General features: G+C 41.6%; 1 protein-coding gene across 1 annotated transcript in view; it reads right to left on the bottom strand.

The window, feature by feature from the left end:
- The window catches only part of ME3 (malic enzyme 3), a 225,187-nt gene that overhangs the window by 71,778 nt on the left and 133,806 nt on the right, over window positions 1-19,603 (bottom strand). The window contains exon 5 of the mRNA XM_008020439.3: window positions 1,239-1,314. Within this exon, the coding sequence (XP_008018630.1) occupies window positions 1,239-1,314 (76 nt within the window). The remainder of the gene's footprint in view (window positions 1-1,238; window positions 1,315-19,603) is intronic.

Here is a 19,603-nt window from a genome sequence, read left to right on the forward strand (position 1 = left end):
TCTTAGATACCAGAACCCCTCAAACTCCTCCATAGATATCTCTATAGCAGGAGGAGATCTGGGGATTTAGCCAGAGGCTAATACATTTCTACAAATTTGCATGTTTTATATATAAAAATTAACATCACTAGGCATGGTGGCTCATGCCTGTAATCCCAGGACTTTGGGAGGCCTCAATGGACAGATCATTTGAGCCCAGAAGTTCAAGACCAGCCAGGGCAACATGGTAAAACCCCATCTCTGCAAAAAAAAACACAAAAAACAAAACACAAAAAATTACCCAGGCATAGTGGCCCACACCTGTAGTCCCAACTATGGGGGAGGCTTAGGTGGGAGGATCACCTGAGCCCAGGAGACTGAGGTTGCAATAATCCATGACTGCACTCCAGCCTGGACAACAGAGTGATACTCTGTCTCAAAAAAAAAAAAAAAAAAAAAAAAAATTGAGGCAACTTTTGCATTCTATAGTGTATATTGTTTGGTATATAGAAATGTTTTCTTCTTAAATTTTTGAGTAAAATGGATGCTCCTGGAAGAAGTGGCAGGTTTATTTTGTCACTCTACATTTATGTCCCACATCCCCACCCCCCCACTGCTGTGTACACCCGGGGTACACGTACCCAAGTGTGAAGATATTGTCCATCATAGGCTTTTACTCTTGGTGCAGAATGTCCTCAGTCCACAGCCTAGTCTCTCCACTACCTAACTGTCCACAGCCTACCCCTAAATTCAAGGCCTAGCTCCACTGTCACTTCCCCCATGAAGTCATCCCAGAATCTCCTCAGGCTAAAAATCATCATTGCCTCTAGAAGAACTCCCTCAGTTCTTTTCGTGTACTTTATCTCTGGACAAGTACCACCTTGTTAGCCTTTTGTGCCTTTGGCTTATTTTCCGCATCACATGTCAGCTACTTGAGAAGAGGGTCTATGCCTGATTTCTCTCTGTGTCTACTATGGAAACTGGCACCATATATTTAGCAGGGACTCAACACATGCTGAACATATCTTCAGACTAATAATCACAATAATGAAGGGCAATGTCACATGGATGCCTGGTTCATGCAAACCTCTGCTCTGTGGTGTTTGTACTTGGCTATAACAGGTCTGTGGCTTAGGAATGGGTGGTAGTATGCTACCTTCAGTGTCATAATGGCTCATTTTATAGCTGGAAATGACTCTGGTTCAGGCTGGAAGGATTCACCCAACAATGATTAAATAGCAATGAAAACGGGATCATACCTTAATATTGTCTTCTGGCCAAGAGTTCAGCATTGTTGCAAGATGGCCCTTGTCATGAATGGTGATGAACAGTCCACTAAAAGAAACAAAACATGTACACACAGAGAAACCAGGCAGTCAGACTAGGAACTGAGCAAAGTCCATAGTACTAGTAGTCTCCTGCCCAGAGCCCCAGCAGTTTAGAGGGTCCTCCTCAGGCTTTCTTCCAATTGCTTCTCTCCACAGGGCAAGGAGTCCATGGGGCCAAGGGGTGTGCCTGCCTGGAGACTGTGCTCCCCAGAGTCTGTGCCCTTCTTTCCTTCCTCTAGACCAATACCCAGGATACCAGAATTCCCTGACCGAATGACCCCAAAGCTGATTCCAGGGACTGGAAGAGGGACAGCCTCTTCTCCAGGTCCCTTCTCCCAAGTACAGACCACACTGCAGTGGCTGGATCCCTAGGGCTGAGTCCATGACTGAAACTTGGACGTGTGAGTTGGGATGTTCAGACACATGTGCATGAGGTTCTTGCAGTGGGGGATGGAGTTGGGGATAGGAAGAGAGGTGAGTGACAGTCTTGAGCTACTCCATCATCTCTCTCTCTCACACACACACACACACGCGCGTGTGTGTGTGTGTGAAGGCAATGGGGGTTGGCCAAGAGCAGACAGATACTGGAGGGAAATCAAGCTTTGAAAGCAGGAATTTTACCTTTTGGGATTTGCAAGTTTGCAGCTTTTTGCCTGAAGGCAGTCCAATCTGCAGGCAACTTGGGGCAACAGAGGCCAAAGTCTTAATAACTAGAGGTATCAGATAATAGAGCTGGGGCTAGAAGAGAAGCCAGGAAATGAAGAGGGGGTAGATTCTGGAAGGGGACAAGCCACAGAAAGGATAAACTCCCAAATCTACCCAAATTTTTGGCTGACCACTAAACTATGTACACACAGGGGGACTGGCAAAAAATAAGTACAGCTGGAATCTGAAAGAACCAAGCAGAGATTTCAGTTATTACTGATTAGGAGAGACAGAGTTGGGAATTTGAGTCCAGCCAAATCAACTCCCTCCTAGAACAAACATTACTCATCTGAGAAATAAAACAGAATCCAGAGTCCATAGAATCTAGGGTACATTGAAGTCCATTATAATATTCTGCTTACTTTATATATGTTAGAAATTTTCCATAATAAAAAAATTAAAACAAAATAAAACAACTACAAAAACACCACTGAACCCCAAACTGTTCTTGGCCTCCATATTTCTTGCCAGGACTGTTCTTTCACTCTCCTCCCTTCCATTGCCAAACTTCCTAAAAGTATTGCCTACACTAACTGCTTCCATTTGTTCATCTCCCATTCATTCCTCAACCCACTGCAGCATATCTTGTCTCAACATCATGCTGCCAAAACTGCTCTTGCAAAGGCTACCAATGACCTTCATATTCCTAAATGCAATGGACACTCATCAGTCCCCATTTCTTTTGTCTTCTTGGTAGCATCCAACACTTTTCATCACTCCCCTACCCAACTTTTGTCTTTTGTGACCCCATTTTCTTTGAGTTTTCCTCCTACTTCTCTGCTGCTCCTTCTCAGTCTCTTATGTTGGGTAAGTCGTCCAGCCATTATGTATTAAAGTTCCTCAAAAATCTGTACTATCCCACTTTTTTTTCTTACTCTTATTCTTTCTATTTGTGATCTTATCAATACCCAAGGCTTTTGGCCAATGACTCTCAAATATCTATAGATCAGCGTTTCTCACCTTTGGCACTATTGACATTTTGGGTTGGATAATTCTTTGCTGTGAAGGGTGTGGTTGTCCTGTACATTGCAGCACGTTGGCAACATCCTTGGCCTCTACTTTCCAGATACCAGTAGCACCTCTCACTACATTGTGACAACCAAGAATATCTCCAGACATTGGCAAATGTCCCCTGGAGGAAAAAAATTATCTCTAATTTTAGAGCCACTGCACTAGACCTTTTATTTAACTGCCTACCTGACATTTCCCTGTGCATACCTCAAAGGTACTTCAAACTTAGCATATACCAAAACAAATTTATCATCTAATATTCCATCATTACTACTCAAATACAAGACAAAACAAAGACTCAAGACAAAACTGATTCTCTTTCCTACTCCCTTTCTCAGTGAATATTTCCCCTTACATACCTAATTTAACAATTCTAACCCCTTGAAATCATCCTTGATGGTCTCCTCCCTTTGTTTATACAACCCATTGCCAAGTTCTTCATTTGTACTTTCTCAATAACTCCTGGTTCAAACACTTCTTTCATCAGTAACACTACCTCCTTCATCCAGGCTTCCAATATCTGTTGCCTGAAGTGCTGCAATAACTTTGTAACATCCACTCTTGCCTCTCTCCTATTTTCTATATGCTAGTGAGAGTGGTGTTCTTGAAATCAATGACTCATTGTTTTACTTCTTGTGCTAAAAATAGAATAAAGACCAAAGTCCTCAACATGCCTACAGAATCTTGTCTGGCTCTTGCCAACTTCCTTACTTCATCTTGTTCCACTCCTCTTCTCACTCCACATTCTTCAGCCACACTGGTCTTTTTCCATTCCTTTATGTGCCATGTTCTTCCTACCCCAGTGCTACTTTGAAATCACCTTTGCAAAGATTATGACAGTGAGAGAAATCTAGCATGGCTGTCTTCATTTTGCTTCTAGTCTTGCAGGCTGGCTGTCCTCACTGATTATTGGGCATGGGGCCAGGCTAACCATGGGAGGAATTTAGTTTCTAATTTAACTTTGAAGCAAGTGTGATAATAGTGTCTCCCTGAAACTGATCCCTTCTGTGTTCAGTTTTGTGGGCTGAAACTGCCTTTGTAAGACTAAGGAAAGGCCACAAGATTAGGATTATGGAAAGGGCCTGACCTCTGCTAAAACGTAGGCATAGTTTCTATAATCCCTTACTGCTCAGCAGCCATGTGGCTTGAGGTCACAGATTTTTGACTTCCGTAGTTGTTTCTATAGTTAACATCACTATTGCAGGACCTGAGATTGGTCTTTTGAGATGTTTTTCAGATTTTTGTATTCTGGCGACCAACTGACCCCACCAAGACGCATGACTTGATTCAAATGGTCCTGTGGCCCCTACCCAGAGGTGGGCTCAGTGCACAAGAACCATTTTCCACACTCTTATCATTCCGTCCCCAATCCATCAGCAGTGCCCATTCGCTAGCCTCCTGCCCACCAAATTATCCATAAAATCCCTAGCTTCTGAGTTCTCAGGAGGCTGAGTCACTCCCTCCTCTCAGCTGCCTTGTGTTAATTAAACCCTTCCTTTACTGCAATACCATGGTCTTCGTGAATTGCTTTTGTCTGTACAGTGGGCAAGAAGAACCCTTTGGGCAATTACAAGTTCACATACCATTCCTTCTGCCTAATACACATGCTTCTCCTCACTCTTTAGTTAATTCATACTCATGCTCTTGATAACTTCCAGTTCAAAGTAGAGGCTCTTTACTATAGGCTCTTAAAGTACTCCATCCCTTCATAAACAAACTTATCACATTTATTTGTGTGGCTATTTGATTAATAATCCCCATCCCATTCATTAGACTGAACTTCAGAGGGCAAAGTGTGCATCTATTTTTGTTGTTATTGTTTACCACTGTTATCCCTAAGCTTAGTCCATAATAGATACTCAATGCACAATTTCTGAAGAAATGGAAAATGAATACATGAATGATGATAATGATAGCTGAGGGATAAGGATGAAAAGTGTTGAATAAAGCTGGAAGAGAGTTGGAACAAAGGCAACTTGTGTGTGTGCTATGTTGTATCATGTTCAAGGGATCGTGTGGGTTGTGCTGTTGCCTGTGGCTTAGAGCAGGAAAATGAACACGTGGAGATGGTGGATGAATGAGGAAAGAGGAAAACACCAGAATTTAAGACTTGGGGAGTGCAAGGCTCCATTTATGACACTGAAGTGGGCCAAGGTAGGTATTTGAATTAACTTACTCATAAAGTTTGAGAGCAAGGTCCAGGTGAAGGGTACCAGAATATGCCATCCTAAAATGCGCCTGTTTGATCTGTAGATGATTTTGAGCTAAAGACCATCTAGAATAACCAGAGGTAGGAAAAGCTCTAAAAACAGGGCACAAGTTTTTCTTTTGTAAAGGAAATTTACTTTTATAAAGGAAATCTCCACTTGCAGAGATGTCTGCTTCTCCCTTACCAGGAAGAGGAAGACTCTTAACAACTCCTATTAATGGAGAAGGCAAACAAAGGGGTAAGATCCATGCACTATTTTAGACCTTACCAAAGCTCTGGTGTGGTTAATTAAACACGGGATAGGTGTGAATACTTAAATTATCTATGTACATTAAAATAGGCCCTCTTTGTTGAAGATAAGGAGAGGGAGGAGGGACACTTAAAATGAACATTTTTACATTTAAATTAGAGCTACTAAAATTTCAAAGGACTCTTTTTTCTTTTTCTACATGTACAATTTCATGCTCTGCACTGCAAAAATAACACCTTTTGAAATGCATTAAGAGTTTTTAACCACTTCTCAAAGTGCTTTCCCATCTATTGCCTAAACTGCGGCTAGCTACAAAGGATTTTGAAAGGATTGCCCTGGCTGGGGATTTTGAGATGTCCAAATCTCAAATACTTTATTTTATAAATAAGGACATTAAAGTCCAGAGAGGTGAAGTGACTTGTCCAAGGTCACACAGCTCATAAGCAGCTGGGTCTGCCTGAAGCAGGATCCTGAGCCCGATGCACTTTCCACTAATGCAGAATATTGGTTTTCTCAAGGATGTAGTTCTTGACCGAGACCTAGAGGAGGGAAGTGTGCCAAACAGAAGCACTTTGGGGTCCCTAATAGTTTTCTTTGATGTATATTGAGGAAGTAAAATGTGCAGGGCTAGGGATTATTATAAGCAGATGTATTGCAGGTCCCAGCCAGAACTCTGCCCATCCTTCCATTTTCTGGCAGTACTGCATCTAAAGCAGCTCAAAGAAGTTACAGTACCCCCCGGGAAGAACACCTCTTCAATGACCTCAGCAATGTATTTACAGATTTAGCCTATTTTCACTCAGAGGCTACCATTTTCTCCAGCAGTAACTAGTGATGGGGTTGGTTCTTATCTGTTTCCATGATGATATAGTGGTTTTGGGTCCCCACCCAAATCTTGTCTTGAATTGTAATCTCCATGTGTCAAGGGAGGAACCTGTAATCCCCACGTGTGGAGAGAGGGAGGTGAATGAATTATGGGGGCAGTTTCCTACATGCTGTTCTTGTGATAGTGAGTGAGTTCTCATGAGATCTGATAGTTTAATAAGCATCTGGCATTTCCCCTGCTTGCACTTCTCTCTCTTGCCGCCTTGTGAAGAAGGTGCCTGCTTCCCCTTTGCTTTCTGCCATGATTATAAGTTTCCTGAGGCCTCCCCAGCCATGTAGAACTGCAAGTCAATTAAATCTCTTTTCTTTATAAATTATCCAGCCTCTGATATTTCTTTATAGCAGCATGAGAACAGACTGATACACATGAGATTCTAATCACCTGAGGAATGCACTCAGCCCTCTGCATTCCTTCTTAGTGGCTTCAGGAAGAACATTTAGGTGCCTCAGGAGGTGCTCCTACCTAGGCCTGCTAAGTTTCACCCTGAGATCTCAGACCCTGAGACAGGAGTCCCTGAGGCTGGAATGGGGATTTTCAAATGATTTCCCATCATACAAAGCACTGAAAAGTGATGAGGCTTCAAACAATTCAAGTGACGGTTCACAGAAATGTTAGAGAGAATGTAGCATAGACTAGGGGTTTAATGTATATGCTTTGCAAATGCAGGCTCGAAGCCCAGCTCTGTTACTTACTAGCTACATGGCTATGAATAAGTTACTTCCCTTCCTCAAGCTTCAGTTCCTCATGTGTAAAATGGAAGAAGTGACACCACCTGCACCATACACTTGTTACAATGATTAAATAAGACAATGTAACTTTAAAGAATATGTTACAGTGCTGCTGGCCCATAGTAAATACTTAACAAATGGTAGCTCTTAATGTTGTTGATCTTAGCGCAGAGGTTAGAAGTGTGGGCTCGGGAGTCAGGTCGCCTGGGCTCAAATGCTGGCAAAATGTCCAGAGAGATATTTGGCTTATAGTAAGTGTTTGGTAAATGTTTGTAAATAATTATAAATTAGTGTTTTAGCTAGAATAATCCATTTCAATATGCATGCTTGTCAGGAGTCATGATGAATAGTTATACGTGTTACTGAAATGAGAAGACGGTTTAAATAAAGTATGGCAGGTAGAAAATCTTTCATTATGTGGGTGACTGAGTAAGAACAAAATAGAAGGATCTTTGGTGATACACAATTGGGACTAATTTTCCATGTTCCCCAAAAAAGCTAATATTCAATGAGAAAGAGATCAAGGGAAAGCATGTCACAAAAAGGCAATATTTATGTTTATTTAATGAGCTTTCTTGAGTATCTCTGTTCCAGGGACACTGGCAGGCCCTTTATGTACATTGTCATAATGCTCATGCAACACTATCCAGGGGACATCACCATCATTTTACAGATGAGATTAAGAGGTGGATCTGTGAAGGTGGAGGTGAGATTAGAACACAGGTCTCTTGAATCCCTGAAACATGGCCCCTATAGGTGTGTGACTTGGGACTAGTCACTTCACCTGTCTGTGCCTTAGTTTTCTCATCAGTAAAATGGAGACAATGGTTTCTCCATTACAGGAATAACTGTGAGAATCAAACAAGGCAAGTTTGCAAAATCCCTGCATGCTGTAAAACCCTGTAGACACGTGAATCTTAATATTTGTCTAACCTTGTCCACTATGGTAAGTCTGAAGGGGGTGTTAGAGTGAGGCTCCCTAAGATCCCGCTGCTATGGTTTCCTGGCAGCTATTTACGGATGATTGGGTTAGTGATTTAGGTGCCAAGGAGCTCTCTGTATTCCACAGCTGGGTCTGTGTCAGTCTTCTCTCCTTGAGAATGAGTCAAAACCCCTGGGAATGAATGATGTCCTGTGAGGCGCTGCCTTTGACAGCTAATGTGACATGTTTAAAGCGGTATTATCCTGCTCTGAGGCACAGTGGGAGGCAGGAAGGTGGGAAGACACAGGAAGCCACGGGCCTGGATCTGCAGAGGTGCAGAGACATTTCCAGCTTTTGAGCAAATTATAGGCTGCCCAGGGATCCCAAAGCACTAAACATCCTGCAGTGAGTTACTGCAACCTGAACACTCATCAGGGCCAATGATTTCTCTGAGTCATTAGAACACAACTTCTTTTGCTACTCCTGGAGCTGAGAACATGGCCATCTGGAATAGAAGCAGTCATGGAAATCTTGCTTTTAATAGCCATTAACTGGAACAGGACAAAAACAAAAATAATTTTAGCTACTGATTACTTCTCCCAAGTTTTTCCTGTTTACTTCAGGGAATCAATTTTGGAACCTGAGGGATGGAAAAATATATAGTGAATATGGCATGCTGCCTACCTATGGAATCCAAGGTTTAAACAAATAGATGTCTTGTTTTACATAAAATATAGTTTTTTCCTGAAAAGTTGTGAGTAAATAAAATCTCTCTCTCTCTGTATATATATGTTTTGAGAGACAGTGTCTCGCTGTGTCACCCAGGCTGAAGTGCAGTGGCATGATCTCTGCTCACTGCAACCTCTGCCTCCCGGATTCAAGTGATTCTCCTGCCTCAGCTTCCCAAGTAGCTGGGACTACAAGCATGCGCCACTATGCCCAGCTAATTTTTGTATTTTTAGTAGAGATGGGATTTCACTGTATGTTGGCCAGGCTGGTCTTGAACTCCTGACCTCAAGTGATCCACCCACCTCAGCCTCCCAAAGTGCTGGGATTACAGGCGTGAGCCACCACGCCTGGCCTAATATCTATATCTAAAATTATATTGTATGTGTACTCAGGAGGTTGCTGTTTAAAGGGAAGCTACAGGGAATTGCTCAGGAACATACATCACTGTCCCCTGATTCATGGCTTTCACATTTGGACTTTCCTATTTTCGTTTCCAAGAAAGACCACAGGTTCTCTCTTAGCCGGTGCTTGGTCATCAGGGCCCACTGACAAAAGGAGTGTTCAGAGAAGGGGCATAGCTTCTGCTGCATGGAGCTTTGGGTTAAGTACACAGAGAGGGAAGGGAATGGTCATTCAACAAAAATTGCACTGAGTACCTGATCTACTCCTTCAAATACTTAATTCATTTGGTCTGAAAGACATATATGTTATGGGCTGTTCATCCTGGAACAGGGTTGGAACTTCTTTCTGTCCATTTGTGGAAGCAATTCATTCTGTTCTCTAAATACATTCTGTTCTCTCTTGCAGGCACAAGGCAGGCTGCCCTTCCATGATTTGTTGAAATAAAGCACAGCCTGGTGACCTGAGTTGGCCAATAAAATGCAACCTGACCCCTCTGGGTGCGAGTGTTTCAGAGTCAGTGTGATTTACCATCTTCTCTTTTTCTTTTTGCCACATAACCTGTAGAGTTCCAGATAAGACTACTTCATTAGCCTGCATCCAGTGTGAGGGTGACACAGAGCACAGCTCCTAGATGCGGGGGTCAGACATGCATGGGGCAGAGTACAGAATAAACTGTGCTTTAGGTATTGAGATTTTGGGGTTGTTTGTTCCTCAGCATGATATGGCCAGGAAACGTCCTGTTTGTTCAACAAAAATGTCCAGAGATGCTCACTTCCACTTTAATCAGAGCTCCAACCTGTCGACAGGTTGGAGCTCTGATTAAAGTGGAAGTGAGAGAACCCCCTTTTTGAGGGACTTTGCACTGCTTTTCATCTCAGCAGCCACTGTTCTTTCAACAGACCTCTGGCAATGAGAGCAAAGGAAAAGTACGATGCTATGACACTGGCAGATAGTAATTGCTATTTAGGAAATTATATCTCTGATGCATATCTCCTCCCACTAGACTCACGTTCCATGAGGGCAGGACGACATTTGTTCCCAGGGCCTAGCGTAGCACCAGGCACATGGCAGGTACTCTATAAGCGACGTATGTGTTAGGTATGGTGAGTTGTTCAGAATATGGGTGCTGGAAGGAGGCAGAGCTGGGTCTTTATTTTGACAGTTGTAAACTGGACTTATAATAATGTTTACTTTGAAGTATGTCCATGACGATTAAATAAAAGAATATATATCAGGAACATGGCCTAGGGCTTAGCATGTGATAAATGCTCCAAAAGTGGTAGCTGATATTGGTTACTTGTGGTAGAGAGTGGGAAAATATCCAAACCTTTTCTGAGTGAGAAAAATTTCCAGCCATTTGAGTTATATCCCTCAAGAAAATATGTTGAAATCTGAAGTTGTGAAGGCTGTCCCATCCCCAAATATGCCATCTCGTGAATCGATTATTTAGAGTTGAAAACACTTGGAGAAATTGTAGTTTCAGAAAGGGAGAGCTGACCTGTCTTTTCCTGCATGCAGCCTATGACAAAGATTCCTCTGGGAGGGGTAACCTCTCCATACCAGGGGAGAAAATGCCCTTATCATGAGAGACCGGGAAATGGAGGCTGCGATCGACTTAAATAAACGTACTTAACAAAGTAACGCTTATCATCGTCCACCTGTTTTACATTCCCCGTATATCTCCCAGTGACTCCCCTAGGACATTTACTCCCCCAGCCAGATTTTCTTTGTACTGTCATTTCTTCTCAAATTTATCATTCTTCGTCCAAAACGCACAAAAGCATCTTGCTTTGTCCACTTCTACAGACTTCACTCTCTTAAGAAGTCCCTGTATAGGTAAAATTAACACAATTTGTATATTTTTCTCTTGCTTATCTGCCTGGTGTCAATTTGACTTCTAGAACCAGCTGAAGAGCCCACTGAAGGTTATAGGGGGGTGGTAGAGGTGATCTCCAGCTCCCCACAAATTCTAATGTCGGGTGCCTGTGACCCTATTTGGAATAGGGTCTTTGCAGATGTGGTCAAGTTAAGATGAAATTATTAGTGTGGGCCCTAATCTAAAAGCACTGGTATCCTTATAATAAGAGGAGAAGACAGGGACATGCAGGGAGAAATACCCATGGGATGATAGAAGCAGAGATTGGAGTGATGCATCCAGAGGTCAGGAATGCCAAGGATTGCCAGCAAATAACAGAAGCTAGAAGGGACAGCAAGGAGTGTACCCGACGGGCGTCAGAGGGAGCACGACCTGCTGACATTTTGGATTTCTTGCCACTAGAACTATGAGAAAATAAATGTCTGTTGCTTTAAGCCACCCAATTTGTAGTATTTTGTTACATACAGTAGCCCTAGCAAGCAAATATGCCAACCATCCAATTTTTGTGTAGTAGCCATGAGTAGCGGCGATATCACAGTTCCTTCCCTGTACATTTCTTAAAGCTCAAAGTCTGCTGGAATTTCATCAGGGCAAGTATAGGTGAAGTTTCTTCCATCCGACAAAGGCATGCAAATTACATCACTATCTCCAGCTTCCATCAGGAGCCAGAAAATTCCTCTTGAATGTTTGAATTCAGTTACACGAGAGAGAAAGAAAAACAAAGATAATGTTCACTTAGGAGAATGTTATTTCTTGAGAAAAAGACTCTTAACCCTTATCTCGGCCTGTAGAAGAGTGATTCTTGGAAATTTCCTAAAATAGAATTGAAAAAAAGAATCCTCAACAACACCCACTCAAGTAGACAATGTTCATTTAGGCTTCTTGGCACCAAGTCCAACAATAAAGGGCTTAATTAAAACAGAGTCAGCGATGTTAGGCAAACCACTGCAGTTGGGCTCAGGAGGAGGGATATGCACTGTCGACTCTAACAAAGGCTCGCTGTTGCCAACGAAACCACCATTCCACACATTTTTTTTGGCAGGAAGGGAACCTGTCCTCTGAGAACCTGCAAGAGGCTATTTTTAGAGTTCAGCTGCAGTCTCCCAGAATCAACAGTACGGCAAGAAAACATAGGTAGGTCTAAGAAGCCCAGGAAGCAGATCTAAGAAATCCTCGAAGGCTCTGTCGGACTGGAGGGCAGAACTGGAAAGACTCAAGTGAGGTAACTGTCCACGTCTTGGAAGAGCTAATACTATGCAGCCATAAAAAAGGATGAGTTTGTGTCCTTTGTAGGGACACGGATGCAGCTGGAAACCATCATTTTCAGCAAATTATCGCAAGAACAGAAAACGAAACACCGCATGTTCTCACTCATAGGTGGGAACTGAACAATGAGATCACTTGGACTCGGGAAGGGGAACATCACACACCGGGGCCTATCACGGGGAGGGGGGAGGGGGGAGGGATGGCATTGGGAGTTATACCTGATGTAAATGACGAGTTGATGGGTGCTGACGAGTTGATGGGTGCAGCACGCCAACATGGCACAAGTATACATATGTAACAAACCTGCACGTTATCCACATGTACCCTAGAACTTAAAGTATAATAAAAAAAAATCCCACTTTCCACTGCTTTCTGTGGAATGTCCTCAGGGAAGTGTGACTGAAGTGCGGGATGGGGTGGCCACAGCCAACTCAACATGTTAATGGTAGGTCATTCATAACCCTTCTTTGGTGTTATTTTTATCCTGAAGAATATTTTGATTATTTGAACCCACTGAACAACCATAGCTAACGTCCCGTACCTTGGAAAGCCCATCCTGTTTGCCTCTGAGGTGGGAGGTTACAGAGGGAGTGGCTATGTCCCCCTCCCACCTCCATGGAGTCCCCCCTTTCCTTCTGATCCTCCCAGATAACCAGCGGATGTGGAGTGCTCCTGATTTTAGAGCCCAGGTGTAAAGGTGTGGGCCCTGACATCTGTCCATGTGATTCCATCAGTGGGACCTCCCTGGAATGGGTGGGAGTTCCTCAATTTCCCACACTTGAGATTAACAAGTGCCTAGGCCCTGTACTGACTTCATGCATTCTGCTTTGCACCAGGCACTGTGCTGAGCACATGGAAAACAAGTATGAGGGAGACTTTATCTCTGATCCAGAGGGGTTTTCTGATCCAGTCAGATCAGAAACAAACAACAAACAAAAAACCCCCAAAAACCTTACAATGGGGTATAACAGAAATATTATTTGAAGATTGAGGAGAATTAGAGAACAAGCAGGCCCAGAATGGCTAATTCACAGAGTGAGAGAGCTGCAGAGCTGGGCCTGGAGTCCCTTCTAGGGCCCCTTGGCCCTCCCCTTTCTCTGCTTCCCTCTTGTTCCTGCAGGAGGATTTTCCTCCAGTGGACTCCAAGCTCAGAAGGGCGGGAACTGTATCCTCCACTTCCGTTGATTGCATAGGTCCCCTAATGCAGCCCTGCAAACATAGTGTCTACTTCAGAAAGGGATTTCTGCATAGATGGTCAATTCCTTTCTCTGAATGTGGGAGTGGAGCATTTAGGACAAGCGCAGTGTAAGTTTTTCTATGACTATATCTAACTACGTGAATTTGGGAAAGTTACCAGACCTCTCTGAGCCTGTTCCTCAGTCGGTAAGATGAAGAAGGTAGATCACATAACTTCCAAAACTTTAGAGTTCCATGACTATAATCTAGCAAGGCACACAGTTATCTGTGACTTGGAGCTAGACAGACCTGGGTTCAAAGCCCAGACCCAACCCTTATTTGTTGTGCAACCTTGGCAAATTATTTAACTCCACCGAATCTCCATTGTTCATTATTAAATGGAGCTGTAATCATTAAATCTATTTCACTAAGCTGGTATGAGCATTAAATAAAATAATACACGTACAAAGTCAGTCGTAAAGGAGCCTCTCTATAAATTTTAAGGTGGAATTTAAGAAATGTTTGTCAAAGGTGTGAATGTCACTGCCTCTCCAAGAGACACAGAATTTCCTGCAATGGTTCATGGACAGGGCAACCACATACTTTGGTTCCCCTGTGTTTTGACACAATTATTAACACAATTATTATTTATTTTCCTTTTCACTCTCAGAAACTCATTGATCTGTAGAGCCGGTCTACTAATTTCAAAACTACATTTTCTAGGTGCCTACTATAGAAAGTCAAGCTCATTCTCTTAGTGGCATTACTTTGAGTTCTTTCCCTGTGTAGTCATTAATTAAAATCCTGGTAACAACACAAAGCTTCTGTGAAGTGGCTTACAGTTGGCCATCCATATCCACAGGTTCTACATCTTGGATTCAACCTACCATGGATTGAAAATATCAGGAAAAAAGTCCGGGCATTGTGGCTCACACCTGTAATCCCAGCACTTTGGGAGGCTGAGGTGGGTAGATCACCTGAGGTCAGGAGTTTGAGACAAGCCTGACCAACATGGCAAAACCCCATCTCTACTAAAAATACAAAAATTAGCTGGGTGTGGTGGCGGGTGCCTGTAGTCCCAGCTACTCAGGAGGCTGAGGCAGGAGAATTGCTTGAACCCAGGAGGCGGAGGTTGCAGTGAGCCGAGACCACGTCATTGCATTCCAGCCTGGGTGACAGAACAAGACTCTGTCACAAACAAACAAACAAACAAACAAAAGAAAACAGATTAAGAAAGGCCAAATATAAAAAACACAATGATAAAAAATAACACAAATTAAAAATGTAGCGTAAAGACTATTTTTTTCTGTTTTTTTTTTTTTTTTTTTAACATTATATGTTAAAGGCTATATGTGCAGAATGTATTGTTACATAGGTATACATGTGCCATGGTGGTTTGCTGCACCTATCAACCTGTCATCTAGGTTTTAAGCCCCGCATGCATTAGGTATTTGTCCTAATGCTATCCTTTCCCTTACCCAAACCCAACCCCCTGACAGGCCCTGGTGTGTATTATTCCCCTCCCTGTGTCCATGTGTTCTCATTGTTCAACTCTCACATAAGAGCAAGAACATGTAGAGTTTGGTTTTCTGTTTCTGTGTTTGCTGAGAATGATGGGTTCCACCTTCATCCATGTCCCTGCAAAGGATACAAGCTCATTCTTTTTTATGGCTGCATAGTATTCCATGGTGTATATGTACCACATTTTCTTTATCTAGTCTATCATTGATGGGCATTTGGATTGGTTCCAAGTCTTGTAACAACTATTTACATAGAATTTACATTGTGTTAGGTATTGTAAGTAAGCTAGAGATGATTTAAAGTATATTGTAGGATATGTATGTTATAGGCGAATACCATACCATTTTATATCAGGGATTTGAGCATCCGTGGATTTTGGTATCCAGTGGGGAAGGGGGTCCAGGAAGTTGACTATATATTACCCACAGTCTTTTGCTCTTCATGACTTTTTGGTAGTCTACAATTCACTCTTTGCCAAACTCTATGGAGAAAGACTTAAAGGTGTTAAACCAGCAAACCTCAGACCTGGTCTTGGCTCCTTGAAGACCTGATCTTTGGACTGAGGCAAGTCATGTCATTATTGCCTTAGTTGCCATATGTAAAAAGTAAGAAAGAAAAAAAAAGAAGCCAACACTTATTTAGCTCCTATTGGGAACATTTTATAAATGCGACACCATTTACTTACTGCCACAAGTCCGGGAAGTATAGGTTGTTGTTCCCATTTACACCTGAGATTAGCGAAGCTCAATAAAATGAGGTAATATCACTGAGATAAGTTGCCAAAGCAGTAAGGGAAAGCAGGTAAGAAACCAATGTGCCTTCCTACCTTTCTTGTTGGAGTTTCAGGTGATGATTATAAAACACTAAGCCCTGTAGAAGACAGGCTTCTATTAACACAGAAAAAAACTGAAACAGGTTTATAATTGTTTGTACTCTTTTTTACTTCCTGGAATTTGCAAATCTCAGATATTGCTCTAGCCTCTTTGTTGATTATGAGATTTTTTTTTGGCAGAAAATAATTGTTTGAGTTGAGTTCCAAGGGTTGAAAGAGTTTCTCCTCCTATTCTCCTTGAATAAGAAGAATCCTGATAAGGTGTGCAAATGGTTGAAGAAGTATAAGTGCAATTTTCACTAAAAATCCTGAGTACCTGGAAAAGCTGATGAGGAAGGCCTTGAACCTCCATCACATCATTAGCTGACTGAACATTTTATAATCAGGAGGCCAAAAAAAAAAGGCCAAATAGAAGGAAATTTCAGCTGAAATTGACACCTCTGTCCAAATAGAAAATCACTTCAGAATCTGAAAATCCTAATTTCGCAAGTCACAGATGCTTCCAATTAGAACAGAGATGGTTAATGTAGTTTCAGCTGTTACTTAAAATATTAAAATGTGCCAAGAAACTCAGAGAGTTGGTACAAAGAAGTTTCTTTTTCTACTAAAATATTTACTCCTTCAGAAATAATAATCAGAGGCTTTAGGCCCCTTTCCCTGAAAAGTCACACTTAACACTCTTCACTTTCTTTTATGGCTGTGAACATGGCACAGACCCACACATGCCTCCACTTTATAAAACAAACACCTTCCTGACGTCTAGAAGGCCTCTAGTGAATCTGGGCCTCTGGGCAGTAAGTTTTTTGGAATGTGTCTCTGTTCTAATACAAACATTTGATATCCAAAGCAAATAATCATCAAACCCGCGATTCTGAAATTACTGTCCCCCTGACTCAGAGGCACAGCCAATGAGTCACTTATTTACATGTAAGTACAAGATAGGGAGAGAAAAACATCCTATCTGCTTGTTTTTCCAAAGCAGGTTTGAGAAGTAGTCACACGTTTTTTCCCACTGAATCATAAATCTGCAGCCTCAGTTTAAGAAATAGGCTAGGAGCTCAGAACCCTATGAAGATACACCAAGATAATAGTCCCCTATGCCAAGGACAAGCTGAAATTGTAAAAGCTCGAATCTATTTTATACTAGCATTTATGAGGCAATTCTATGGACAGGCATCTGAGTCCTATCCTGAAGTAATTTGTAAGCAGAAGACCCCGCCCACTTTAATTTACCAGATAAACATTTCTGGAGCTATCATCGCATATTAGTCATGAAAGCTGGAATTTAATGAGAGAACAGAATGCAGTTTTCAAAGTGCACAAAAGTTCACTGGGAAAACATATGCTTAAACTTCAGGGACCATGATCCCTGGAAGCAAATGGAAGAGACAGCTAAGTGCCTGGAATTAGATGTCTGAAAGAACTACTCATCAGATGCAATTAAGCAGGGGGAAGAGGAGAAGCACACATTTGACCTAATGTGTTGTTTTGACTAAGTTCAGCCTCCAAACTACAAATCCCTTGAAAGGAAGGAATCTCAGAACATTCAAGATCAGAAATGTTAAAGGCCAAAAAAGTATTTGCTTTGAAATGATTGAGAAAAGATGTGTGTGTTTCTGGTCAGGCATAAGTTCCAGTGAGACCCACTCCAAGTTTCAAAACATTGATGTTATTGAGAAGCCTAAGAGCGGAGGTTCAGACAGACTTAGACCCAAATTCTAGGTCATTTGGTTAGCAGTGACCTTGATAAATGACTACAGTTGAGCCTGTTTTCTCATCTGTAAAATAGGGATAATGAAATGTTTCCAATAAAGTAGTGACAATTAAAAGATAATATATGAAAAGTAGTGAGCACAATGCCTGATACATTTGGATTAAAATACCTAATTCTTTGAAGAAAGTTTCTAACAGAAACTTTTGATGTTGACAGAAAACCATCAAAGCACAGCAGCAAGAGAGGAAGAAAGGAATAGAGGATCCACAAGCCAACCAGGAAACCATTAACAAAATAGCAGTAGTGAGTCCTTACTTACCAATAATTACTTTGAATGTAAATGAATTAAATTCTCCTATCAAAAGGCATAGAGTAGCTAAATGGTTAAAAAAAAAAAAAAAAAAAAAAAAAAAAAGGCCCAACTATATTTTGCCTACGAGAGATTCAGTTCATCTTTAAGAACGCACAGAGGCCAGGTGTGGTGGTGTGGTGGCTTATGCCTGTAATCCCAGCGCTTTGGGAGACCAAGGTGAGTGGATCAACTGAGGTCAGGAGTTTGAGACCAGCCTGACCAATATGGTGAACCCTGTCTCTATTAAAATACAAAAATTAGCCAGGCGTGATGTCAGGCACATATAATCTCAGTTACCGAGGGAGACTGAAGTAAGAGAATTGCTTGAACACGGGAGGCAGAGGTTGCGTTGAGCCAAGATCGTGCCATTGTACTCCAGCCTGGGCAACAAGGGCAAAACTCTGTCTCAAAAAACAAACAAACAAACAAAAACAACGGAGACTGAAAGTGGAAGGACGGAAAAAGATATTCCATGCAAACGTAAACCAAAGAAGAACATGGGTTAGTTATAGCAGACAAAATAGATATTAAGTCAAAAACTTAATATGTAAAAAAGAGACAAAGATCATTATATAATGACAAAGGAGTCAATTCATCAAGAAGATATAACTTCTATAAATATATTTGCACCTAACCTTGGAGAACTTAAATACATAAATATTAAAATATCTGAAGGGTGAGATAGACTGCAATACAATAATAGTGGAAGACCTCAATATCCAACTTTCAATAATAGACCGATCAGACAGAAAATAAATAAGAAAACATTCGACTTCAACTACACTTTGAACAAAATGGATCTACAGACATATACAGAACATTTCTTTCAACAGCAACAGAATATACATTCCTCTCCAATGCACACATAACATTCTCCTGGATAGATCATATGTTAGGCCACAAAACAAGTCTTAACAAATTTAAGGATGTTGAAATCCTATCTATGGAAAGTATCTTTTCTAATCACTATGATATAAAACTAGAAATCAGTAACAGGAGGAATTTGGAAAATTCAAATATGTGGAAATTAAACAACAAACTCTGAACAACCCTTAGGTCAAAGAAGAAATTCAAAAGGGAAATTTAAAAATACCTTGAGATAAATGAAACTGGAAACATAGCATAATGTAACTTATGAGATGCATAAAAGCAATTCTAAGAGGAAGGTTTATAGCAATAAACTCCTACATCAGAAAAGAAGAAAGGGGCCTGGCACAGTGGCTTACACCTGTAACCCCAGCATTTTGGGAGGCCAAGGTGGGTGGATCACCTGAGGTCAGGAGGTCCAGACCAACCTGGCCAACATGGCAAAACCCCATCTCTACTAAAAAATTAGCTGGGCATGGTTGCAGGCTCCTGTAATCCCGGCTACTCAGGAGGCTGAGGTGGGAGAATCGTTTGAATCCAGGAGGCAGAGGTTGCAGTGAGCTGGGATCGCATCACTGCACTCCAGCCTGGGTGACAGAGCAAGATGGAGTCTCCAAAAAAAAAAAGACTTGCAAAGCAGTAACCTAATCTTATACCTCAAGGAACTAGAAAAAGAACAAACTGAGCCCAAAGTTAGCATAAGGAAGGAAATAACAAAGATCAGAAGTCTAGAAAAATAATAGAAAAAATCAACAAAACTGAGAGTTGGGTTTTTTGAAAAGATAAGCAAAAATGACAAACCCTTAGCTATACTATGAAAAAAAAAGAGAAGACTCAAAATCAGAAATGA

Source organism: Chlorocebus sabaeus, chromosome 1, assembly GCF_047675955.1.
Source record: "Chlorocebus sabaeus isolate Y175 chromosome 1, mChlSab1.0.hap1, whole genome shotgun sequence".
Classification (NCBI taxonomy): Eukaryota; Metazoa; Chordata; class Mammalia; order Primates; family Cercopithecidae; genus Chlorocebus; species Chlorocebus sabaeus.